Source organism: Ambystoma mexicanum, chromosome 2p (assembly GCF_040938575.1).
Source record: "Ambystoma mexicanum isolate Mex_15411 chromosome 2p, UKY_AmexF1_1, whole genome shotgun sequence".
Taxonomy (NCBI): Eukaryota; Metazoa; Chordata; class Amphibia; order Caudata; family Ambystomatidae; genus Ambystoma; species Ambystoma mexicanum.
Window position 1 is genome coordinate 1,360,045,899 of NC_090923.1, and position 12,104 is coordinate 1,360,058,002.

General features: G+C 43.3%; 1 protein-coding gene across 1 annotated transcript in view; it reads right to left on the bottom strand.

Moving 5' to 3' along the window:
* Positions 1 to 1,736: 1,736 nt before the first annotated feature.
* The window catches only part of MED9 (mediator complex subunit 9), a 73,116-nt gene continuing 62,748 nt past the window's right edge, over positions 1,737 to 12,104 (bottom strand). The window contains exon 2 of the mRNA XM_069645730.1: positions 1,737 to 2,751. Coding sequence (XP_069501831.1) covers positions 2,535 to 2,751 — 217 coding nt within the window. The 3' untranslated portion in view covers positions 1,737 to 2,534. The remainder of the gene's footprint in view (positions 2,752 to 12,104) is intronic.

Sequence of the window (12,104 nt, forward strand, 5' to 3'; positions counted from 1 at the left end):
AAATATTTTTAATATAACATTCGCTAAAAATAAGTGCATAGATATTCCTATGTGGTGGTAAGAGTGACTAACTCCAAGAAGTCATGGTGTGCAGCTAACTAGGCTGAAAAAAAGTTTTTAGAGAGAAAGCTTCTAACCTTGTATTTTCAAACTCTACAGTGTGATGACAGCAAGTTGATATCGGGTTGGGAAAGTCTTCGGCGTGGGAGATTCCCAATGTAGTCCGCTAAGTGCGACAAGGGGCTGAATGGGCTTCTGCTTCCCGGTATTATCTGTTAGACAAGGCCAGAATGGGACTTGGTTAATAATTCGAGACTAAGGACTCAAATGGAGATAACTACTCCTAGGTACATTAAAAAGAACTTACATAGAAGTCAGGACATCTGCTTCCTGAGTAGAAGCGGCGGGTAACACCAGTAAGTCAGACTCACATTCGGGATAGCCAAGGATCTACGTCACACACGCATGTGCGTGATGACATCATGGCCCGCGCGCATGCGCGTGATGACATCATGTCCCTTTTTTTCATAAATAACGTAAGCACAGGCAAAATGGAGTCCAGCTATCCCAAGGGATCCTGACTCCATGGGCTTGTGCTACGAATTCAAAGTAAGTACTCAGCTCTTGCATTTAGATTTAACCTCCCTCTTGTGGACTCCACTTCCAGGATGTCCACAGTAGTTTAACTACATCCCACATTATTACTATTTTTTAGACCCGGACGGCACCCACGGAGACCTGAGAGTCTGACTTACTGGTGTTACCCGCCGCTTCTACTCAGGAAGCAGATGTCCTGACTTCTATGTAAGTTCTTTTTAATGTACCTAGTAGTTATCTCCATTTGAGTCCTTAGTCTCGAATTATTAACCAAGTCCCATTCTGGCCTTGTCTAACAGATAATACCGGGAAGCAGAAGCCCATTAAGCCCCTTGTCGCACTTAGCGGACTACATTAATCTCCCACCCCGAGGACTTTCCCAACCCGATATCAACTTGCTGTCATCACACTGTAGAGTTTGAAAATACAAGGTTAGAAGCTTTCTCTCTAAAAACTTTTTTTCAGCCTAGTTAGCTACACACCATGACTTCTTGGAGTTAGTCACTCTTACCACCACATAGGAATATCTATGCACTTATTTTTAGCGAATGTTATATTAAAAATATTTTGGATTTGCCTTCTTAAAACCAGTATTAAATATACTGCATTGAGATTCCCATTACTAGAAAATCTAAATGGTTATGATAAATGCCTAAAGATGAGAACAATGTTAAACTACAAACACCAAGATGATGTAAAGGCAGATATATATGGTATTAATGTATAGAACATATATTGTTCAAATTGTTTACAAAAATTATGTTAAATCATGAATGTAAGCTCAAATTATAATTTCTCTTTAGAAATCACTTATTGCCCCTGATGAAGAGTGTGAAGCACTCGAAACGCGTTGGGCCCCTCCTGACTTCGACATCATGAATAAAAAGAAGATGGTTTCTTGTGACCCCAAAACTGTCTGTTTGAGAAATTTTCTTTCAAGAATATTCTATTACTTGATATATTTATATTGATTGAACGTCATGTGTGAACACTTCTAAATTGTTGGTCTGGATTTCCAGACAAAGGACAGTGTGCAGGGGACGCAAGTTCCCGGCTAGGGAACTTCTTTGTTTTTTCTGCATATCACGCAACCTAGGTGTCAAGGTTGCATCCTTCTCCTCTGCACCTTAAAACACATCTTCAGATACAATTAACTTTTAGTACATTTTAAGCATACAGAATTTAGTTTTACATAGGGTGTGCTTGTGGTGTCAGTAATTCTTATGTACAATGTATTACCATTCCTTAGGAGCATTAAAATAAAACACAAACATAGGAAATCAATTTCTGGAATCGCTTCTTAAGGAGATCCACATCCAAACATATACATTAAAGAACGCAACCTGGAAAGCAAGAACGCATTGGCAACATCTGTATCCATCTCAGAGATATTTGGCAATCCCTTTAAAGGACCGGTGCATTACACCACTGGCTGTTGTGGTCTACCATCCTGGTGAGTGCTGGTGCTACACCAAACCAAAAGACAGTTCATACACAGGTGCCAATAACACCATGCATTCCAAGCACGTGCCGCACTTGGGGCCATGTGTGACAAGGGACATGCATATTTGAGTGCACCCACATATCATTTCTTCTATTTTATTGCGCACTGAAGATGCTTACAGTTCACTATCTACAAAGATTATAACATGCACAAATGGAAACTGGTGAAAGTATTCAAACTCCAGGTATTGAGAACAGGCTTCTGCAAAGCAAGAGAACAGATGCAAACACATTTTACATTTGCAAGTTCCACTCAAAATGCACCCTACATTCTTCTTGAGCGCACACCACATTGCCTCCAAAATGCATTCCAGTGTTCTACAAAAGCCAACAAAATTCGTTCTGGTTCAAGGGCTCAGGACGTCTCCTGGTTTTCAGCTCCATTGTTTTGATGCCAGACTGATCCAGCTGGCTGTATGGGACTGAGCAAGGCGCTACTCTTTGGGGATCTCAAACATACAGAGACTTTTGTATTTCTGGAGGAGTTCATTTTTGGTGCGGACCTGCTCCCGCAGGTTCTGCTGCTCCTGCTGCTGCTGTTCTGGACTTAGGTCGATCCCGGGCATGGCGTTGATCATCTTCCGCATGGCTTGGAACTTGTTCTTTAGTGCATTGAGGTCCCGGTGCACATCTGGGCTGTCTTTGTCCAGGCTGCAGTTAGGGGGTAGGTGGTGGGGGTGAGAGAAACCAAATACAGTTAACAATGTGGGCATTTGTCACTGTCCTTGCAAGCATTGCTCCGATGACTAACACAGCACAATTGAATGAAAGCATCTGATCTGCAAATAAGCAGCAGCAGGACAGACATGAGGGGCCTAGTGACAATTCTCTTGTTTAAAACAGACTGCAACCCCATTGCATTTCACACTGCAGACCTGCGCACCAGCTGCTGAATTCATTGACCCATTTAGATGGAATGCCAAATTCTGAAACAGATTTCTCTGCTTAGTTATTAGTGTGTTGATGCATGCCTGCAGCGTCAGCTCTCAAGCGATTCCTGCAGCCATTTCTTTTTGCAAGGCTAGACTCAGATTTGTAATCTGCCAAGACAGGAGGACAAGGCTACCCCAAAATAAATGGATATAGCTCAAGGAATGGTCTTCAAAAAGATCTACATATTAATACAAGTGTCCTGAAATGTTCTATCGCACTTCAGCAGGAATGCAATGCAGGAAACGGAGGCTAACCCGTGTAGACAGACAAAATCTGTTTGTTCCTCATACAATTCTACACCAAATGTAGCAGTTACCCATTAGGACCCTCCGGATGTCACTGGCTACATTACATGTGGACACCCAACCCCGTTCCCCATATTTCAGCCCCTGCGCACATGAGACAGTTGCCTGGAAGCAGCAAAACATCAAGGTGGTCGTAGACGCACCGGACAGAGTTCACCGGACATGCGAAATTTCAAGGCCCTAGAATGCACCATTTCTGACATATCTGCACTGCAACATACTGCCCGCACCAGAGTGAGGCGACAGGTGGGGAAGAGCGCACAGAAGGTCCCATTAAACAGCAGCATTCCAATTCCCCCTCCACGTCTGCTCCGTGAGTCACCAACTGACGAGAGGGTTATCATGTCCGTCTACAAAACCTGGGCGAAGTACAGGCCCTTTTTGCTAGTTTATAATAAAGTGGTAGAGGCCCCCCCCCCCACCCCTAAATATCTCCAAGAAAATCCCCCAAAATCTAGTCATGGATTTTCACCATTTTTAAAAAGAAGTTCTCTTTTTTGATGTTTTGGCACACTTAAAGTCGGTATTGCACCCAAACTACTGAACTTAAAAGCATACATTTTTTTTAAAATGTTCCCCTTGAAACAGGTTTTCATATAAATAATGGCGGATTACTCAGAAATAATTCGCAACTATGACATTAAGATTTTTTTTAAGGGGTGTCAATTCAGATACTTGGTCCAGTTTTGGTGAAATGGTAGGCTTTATCTAATAAAAATAAGTGCTCAATGAAAGTTGTAGAAATGCAAGTACTGGTTCAAAAATAGTCAGTCACTTAACATTCGATTTTAAACTAAAAGAGGATTCAAATATCATTGGCTTACATTGCCATATTTACAACGTCTAGGTGCAGGTAGTGGATCAAAGTCGCTGCAATCATTAATGACTACTTCATCGACAACTGTACCTGTGGCTTGATGGGTACTGTGATATTCACAGCCCTCGTTCACGGGTGGGCTATTGCTACAGCCATAACCAGCACAAAGAGCATTGAAGTCCACTTCCGGTGCACTGTCTTGCCCCTTCAACACCATAGATATCAAGAAAGAACTTCTCTCCTACACCTGCGACTGTGGAAGATGAATGGCCACTAAGTACATCCATTTGGTGATAAAGTGAAACACTGTTAGAAAGCGGTTTGTATGCATTTGCTTTCCCCCTTTCCAAAAGGAGAGCAGGTGGGATCAGACCCTATAAACGTGTGAAGGAACCCAAGATTTCATCAGGTCTCCTAATACGCAACTCTGCATCTTCTGGCTGCTTTGCGTCGTACTAGGCATTTGCACGCTTTTCAGCTGGGGCTTGGGTTATCAACAAGACCAGGAGGTCGGCATCTTCTGCCACAAGCACAGATGGACCAGATCACGCCAGCTCAGTGGCTTTTGATTCATGTCCATTGGCTTGGCAACTCGGATATCCAGCTGCTTGTAGATGCTGTTTTAATGAATCGAGAGTTATTTGGCGAGAAAATCATTCTGGGAGGTAGAAACGTGAACATGGTCTTCAAAATTTTCCTCGTCAAAAGGTACTTGACATCATGTATGCTGCTGCCCCCTTCAAACCAATAAAACACAATGTGGCCACTTCCACAGTGATCCTTGACATTCATGATATATTGCACACGGGACAACACGCTGGTCTTTGAAGCAAGACCACGCAGTGCAACAAAGGTTTGAATCCCGGATCTTCGCTTAGAAACCAAACTCAGGTACGTTATTAGGAGTGTAATTAAATAAATAAAATATCTGTCTGGAAGGTGCTACACAACTCTGTGCAAAAGGTGGCAACCATCGATTGTACGCACTGCATTAAGCAGTCCTGACGATGCATCAAAAACGTGCATAAGGGAGAACTTTCTCCTCATCCAAACAGAAACGTTATCTAAGTGTTATGGTTGTTTAGCAGCCACTTCATATGCCATAAAGTTTGGCAACTCGTAACAGAACTCAGCATTTCATCTTATGTTATCGGGACTTGTACTGTGCACCGCTGGTCTCGAGGCGCTCAGGCGATTCTGAAAAGGAAGGGGGGTTTGGAAGGTTAAGTGGGATGAGAGGGACAAGCACAAGAGAGCTTTGAGGTGCTGTTGGTAGCTTCAGTTTGTAGTTTCTGTGTCTTGTGTGGGAGGTTAGTGTCAAGTAGGTTATGTAATGGGTGGTGGATATGCTGAGTGTTAGGAAGTTTATGGTTAGCAACACATTGGCTCGCCACAAAATCCTCCAAGTGCAACACATTGGCTACCTTCATGTTTCATCTAAGTGTGGTGTGTTTGCTATCCTTCAATCTATTGTGTGCTTCACCATCTTCAAAGTGCAGTACATGGCTACCCTATAATCTTTCTCAGTGTAAAGCAATGGCTAACCTATAAGACTCATCAGCAGCAGCAGAGGACTATCCTTCAGTTTATCTAAGCACAATACACAGGCTGAGCGTCACATTTCTTCTAGATGCAATTCATAGGCCAACCGGCACAATTCATCTCAGTGCAAAACATATGCTAACTTTTGCATTTCATTTAAATGCGATAGATATGCCAACATCCCCTCCACATTTCATGTACATGCATAGGCTAACCTCCACATTGCATCTAAATGCGATACGTAGGCTACCCATCACAATTCTTCTAAGTGTAATACAATGGCAAACAAAGAGCACAGGGCAAGACAACAATGTTAAGAGTAGGTGGTAGCAATGTAAGAGCGGCAGGGTTTTACCAGAGCTCACTAATGGCTGTACTCTCCCACCCATACCACCTTACCAGAGTTGTCGCTCTAGGATATTCTCTCAGGCACCCCTGAGAGAAAAAGGGCAAACAAGTAATGGGAGTTGCCCAGGAAGGGATCTGCCACCTTGGCCTCTGGCCCTTAGCCAACTGCCCGGGCATGGCTGCCCTTGGGCAGCCGCAGAAAAAGGTGTGCTCTGACCACACAGTAGGCTCTCATGCAATGGCGATGAAATGGTGCATGTAGGGTGCGAAGCACGCCGAAATTCCAGCAAAATAGGCATAAATATGCAGGGTAAGCAGAGACATCCTCTGCTAAATGTGCAAGAATGAGCTAGTAAGCTCAACACACGGAGGGCAAGCTCCAGTGTGTTCCGGCCACGTGGTTGGCCCTCCATGCACACGGTCTCATCGCCATGGAATAGAGGGTGGAGGAGGCTAGGCCCAGGGAGGGCTGCGGAGTGCGCTGAACTACCAGCAGAATAGGCATAAATAAATGCACAGGGTAAACAGAGGCACTTACCAGGAAGAGTGCATCCTCTGCTAAATATTTGGGTACAAGCTTGGTTGATCAAAATATGTTCGTTGTTCACTAGCAAAAGCCTTATTAAACAGTCACTAAAGACCTCTCCTTGCATTTGCCTTGGTTGGGGAGCTTGCTTACAAACTTGCCCACAGTATTCTAAAGAGACAACAGCCCGACTTCCCAAGCTTGATCACACTTTTATCAAGCAGTCCCCAATAACTACGCTAGATATAGATGGGAGGTCAGGGGAGTGTCCTTGAAAAGGGTGGTGCTCATGTAGCTAGTTTATGAATGCCTGAATGTCAGCACTGTCCTGAGCCAGTCTTGGTAAACTCAGACTGACGTGCCATTTTGAGGATGCACCTTGGACTCCACCAAACTCTCCTATGGCATCCAGTATTCTTGAGGTGGCTGCATTGCATGCACACATTTAACAAGGGCTGGATTGTACATGATGCAGTGCCACCTTAAGTCCACCAGTGCTGTTCATGAGCGAATCAGTACCTGTTTAATGGTCTTATTCAACCAAATATCAGACCAGAATTTAATTGACTTTCGAATGGTCAATAAGCCTTGTGTAGCAAGCTTCTGGAATTCTTCTATCCAAACTTAGCACTTCCTGGAGAAGCACATATACTGTTTTTAAGTGACCAGCTGAACCAAAGTATTGCACCATTTGTTGTACGCTGTAGTATCCAGTCACCACAATGCGGAACTCCGATAACCATGCTGTGCTTCACTTTCTCCTTTAGGCGAGGAGAAAGATCCGAAGGCGGCTGGGAGTCACCAATGTCTTGCACATTAGAAACACGGTTCTTGAAGAAATCCCTCCACTATGGACTACTCTATTCGTGGCACAGACTGTCTGCCATAGGTTTTCCAATTCACTTTCACTCACGATTTGACTGACTGAATGCATGCAAGATCAGGAGTCGGAATTCATGGGACATCAGAAGACAATGCACATATTAGTTGCCAGTCCATGGAATGCATAAAGGGAAATCAAAGTGAACCCGCAAGACATCGAGCTGCACGGTTACAAAATTTGAATATAAACGAATATATCGATATATGTTTTTACACTACAGCTTTCATTTGACACTTATTTTCCTATAACAACCATGTCACCAAAATAAGACATAAGCATCATAATGTCCATCCTCCCACTAAAAGAAATGGAGGAATCTTGTTTTTCAAGATCAATACAGCAAATTACTCCCGAGTGAAATATACATTTTTAGTTTGAGCTATTGTGGTGCTTACAAGCAAAACCTGCATGGAGTACAGCTAGGAGAGGGATGGCATATGAGTAGGGACACAGCTTGTGGGTATTGTTTGGTTGTTTACCCCACACCATGCCCTTTGTCCATGCCAATGCAGCTTCCGGGGGCCTCGCCTTGACTTCCAACCCCAGCACACCCAGCATCCCCACTTGCTGGCTATTTCATGCTGGTCACTCGTGCTTGGCCAACTATTTCTCCTTCCTACAATTTCTGTGTTTTCCTCTTATCTTGGAACTATGCCACCTGCGCATTCTCAATCCGATTCACAAGGTTTGTCTTCTCAAAACTATGCAAATCATATGTAACCTCCCTGTACTGACAACCCCACGGTTATTGATCTGTTTCTCTGTAATGCCAGATCATTATCCAACAACTCTTCATCTGCACTTGAACGGTAATATTAACATTGGTCTGTTTAGAGACGTGATTAAATACATTTGGGTAGAATTTAGTGCACCTAATATGGGTTATCTGGCATGTTTGGAAGTTCGTTAACACGATTTAAGTGGGACTTGCATGGGCTATAATGAGAGGCGGTTGCGCCTCCCTCTTTTTTCTAACCACAACAGATGATGGTTCTCACGGGGTGTGGACTTCTGTTCACTATCATCATATTCCTTTTTCAACAAGGACAGTGGATGATTCATCTTTTATTGTGAGTATAATAGCAAATGTTGTACATGCATTGGTTTAACCTCCCTAGTTCCCATTACTTTTTGGACCCCCTCTCATATTTGTAAGGCCAGTATAGGTTAGGAACTGTTGCAATCCTATAGAGGATCGCGTATGTGTGCAAATAGTGCTTAGATGGAATTAGAAAATGTAAAGTTCAAACAACCTGACTACAATGATATTTTGACTTGTTTGAGGTGTGACACACCGTCTTGTGTATTCAGTGGTGTTTGATTTGTCCTAATAACATTTCACACGAATTATTGTGTCTCGCTGGAGCATGAACAAGGAAGGAGTTTATCTCAATGGTGATAGGTATCTACGAATTTGTTAAAAAGATGGTCTGATAACCTTTTGCCTCTGTTTTGATGTACATGTGCTCACGGTTTTTCTCTACTTCATCTCCTTTTTGAACCTTTATGTTATCCTTTTTACTTTTTTGTTTAAACGGTTTGGTTTTTATATCTTGTCATTGGTATTTTCAACAATTTATTTTTTATTCAAATGTGCAATAAGTTGTAACTTTGCCTTGATCATGGAATAAAACATGAACGTTATCAGTTTCTATTGGACTCACCTAAAAAATGTTATGTGACAGCACGTTACTGGAATGCTAGTTCATTTTCATATATCTTAGGTTGGGGTAACCTAAGGTTCCATAGTAACCACAGCAGTCACTGTCCTTTGACACTCTTCATCACACTAAATCCTTAGCCTTTGCGCGCCTTCTCTCTGGTTACCCCACTCCTTTCTTATTTTCAAGGAACAAAAGTACTGTATAATAAGAAATTATGCTGTAGCAAACGGCATGGGCCTTTATCCTCGGACTAAGAGCACAGTGTGTTTTTAACGAACCAAATTACATCCAGTGTACCATGCAAATGCGAGGGCTCCTTTTTTAGGACAACCACAGATGCGTATTTCTTTGGCTTCAAGGCAGCTCTCTGAATGTCCATGAAATTCAAAATTTGGAAATTGTAGCTATACAAATTGATCTTTGTAAACCTGGGTTGGTTATTTCAGTGCCAGATTAAAATAGCAGACCAAAAGTGAATCCAGCGCATGAGCAAACTAAAATGATTTATTGAAGCCAAAATGCAGTGGTTGGAGACGACAAATATTGTGAATGACAACATTCAGTTACACTCAGACAAAGCATTTCCCCAAAATAAAGGCCATCACACCACACTTAAAAACCTGAACTCTTTGCAACACTATAGTATTGGCATTCCCAGAGTTTGTCGACGTCACCTTTTTATAGGTCTCGGGAGGATAGCTGAGGGGCAACGTGGAAACAAGACGACACAAAGCAACACAGGATAGATCCCCGGGTCCGCGCGTAGAAACCTCCCCTCATAGGAAGTAACTAGAATTTAAAAGATGAAGTCGATGGAAAAGGTGTTTTTGTATGCTGTCTTTTTCATTTTCATTTGAGCATTTCACTCACTCTGGATGCATGAATCCAAGCGCATTGCTGGTCAGAGTGGGGCCTTGCATGCAGTGCCCGTTTCTCTATGGCTATTGTGCGGAATTGGATTCTGCGGATGTTATTGGAGCAGGGAATGTTGTGCACGGCTATTGCGATCAATTGGATTCAGAGTGCATTATCCCATTGCTGTTGGTCATAGTGTGAACCTGTATGAGGTGCACGCTATGGTTATTGTGCTGAACTGCAGTCCATGCGTGTTATTCTGAGCACATCACTAAGAGTAAATGGCTGTTGGCCATAGTGTGCTTCTGATGTTGGCTTGTAGCAATATGGTCGTTGGTAACGGTGTGGGTTGGTTTAAAGTGACTGTTCTGTATGGCTATTGTGCTGAATTTTGTTCCAAGCAGATTATTCCAAATGTATTTGTCAGCATTTGAACGGGTTCGCAGGTTGTGCTTTCTTCTATGGCCAATGTGCTGGAATTCTATTACACATGTGTTAATGCATTTGTGTTTTCGTTCTAATCAGTTAATTCCGCACTAGTGTTTTGCTACATTGGTACATATCAAAATATGTTGATGAGTTTTAAAAAGTGAGTTTGGCTAAAGTGATTTTCAAATGTTTTCAGCATGTAGAAGGTGAGAGGGACAACATCTAAGAGGACAATTTTGAGATCGATGCCCCGAGTGTTTTTTGTTGTTGTAGCTTTATGAAAAAAGACAAAGCAAAAAAACCCAACCTTTTTTCAGCATTCTTTTTGACCTTGAAAAGGTTGACGAGGAACTGTTGCATTTTACATGAGTATTTGGCTGTGGCCTGGCCAGTTGTACGTAAAATGTTCTGACACTTCATTGACTAGGCCAAAAGTTGGAGGAAAACACCGTGACATGGTGAGGGACTTGACCGAGTCAAGAGGATGTGGTTCCTCGCTCAACCTTGGCCAGGATGCCTAACACAAGATACAGACATATCAGATACAGTCCTGCCCCAAAGGCAGGGTGTGGGAGTTGGGAGGGCCACAGTCCAATTTCCCTTGTGCCTAGCGAAATGATTATAGGGCCCATACCAGGATTCAGAAAGGTGGCAATCCAAACCAGAGCGGAGAGAGGTAGACACACAGAGAACAGCAAAGGACTGCTGCACAGATGCAACCTGCAATCCACATGCTCTGCTTCAGTGAGAAACAAACTTAAAATGAATATATGGTTAGCGCGCCGACATTACCAAAAGCCAACAGACCCGCGTACCAAAAGGGGGCAATGCTTAAAGCCGGTTCTATTACTTATGTCAGTAACCCGGCCCTGGGGTGAAAACAAGGCAGTGGTGGCCCAAAGAACAGCAGAGGTGGGAACCAACTGAAGGAAAAGGGGGAGTAATAAAAGGGGCAGAAGGTTCAAGGCAAGGTGGGTTATTGGGGTGAGGTCAAGGGAGGAGAAGGAAGACCAACATACAGGGTGGAGGAAGGACGGTAGAATAGCATGGAGGAAGATTACAGAGTGTGTGTGTGCAAGGTGAGGTAATGGTTAGAGAAAGTGGTACTTTGGGGGGGGGGGGGGGTGGTGTGTGTGTGTGTGTGTGTGTGTGTGTGTGTGTGTGTGTGTGTGTGTGTGTGTGTGTGTGTGTGTGTGTGTGTGTGTGTGTGTGTGTGTGTGTGTGTGTGTGTAAATTGAGCAGGAATAAGAGCGAGTGTGGGTGCAAGTGAGATTGTGATTGGAAAACGTGAATGGGAGAGTGAAAGGAAGGGGACTGTGGGAGACGGTGCGAGTGGAGTGTAGTGGAGAGGGAAGAGTAGTAGAGTGGCAGGGGGCATTAGGTTTATAGGGTTTGACAACATCTGCACCCATTTTCAGGTCGCCCATAAAACAGGTCTAATTCAATTTCTGTCTGTAGTCTGAAACCCACTGGTTTTTACTTGGTCATTGGAGCTGCCTGCAGACAGAACTCTTCAGCAGCCTAGCTTGGTATGGCATGTTGGAAACGGAGCAGCAGGTGGTTGGATCTTTTGGATTTCTTGATTTATACTTTAGTAGGGATTTGATGTCGCACCTAGAAACACTTGTGTACAGGTGCGTTATACATTACTTATCATATCATGTATGTGGAAATAAAATCCTGAGTCATCACCCTGCTTGTG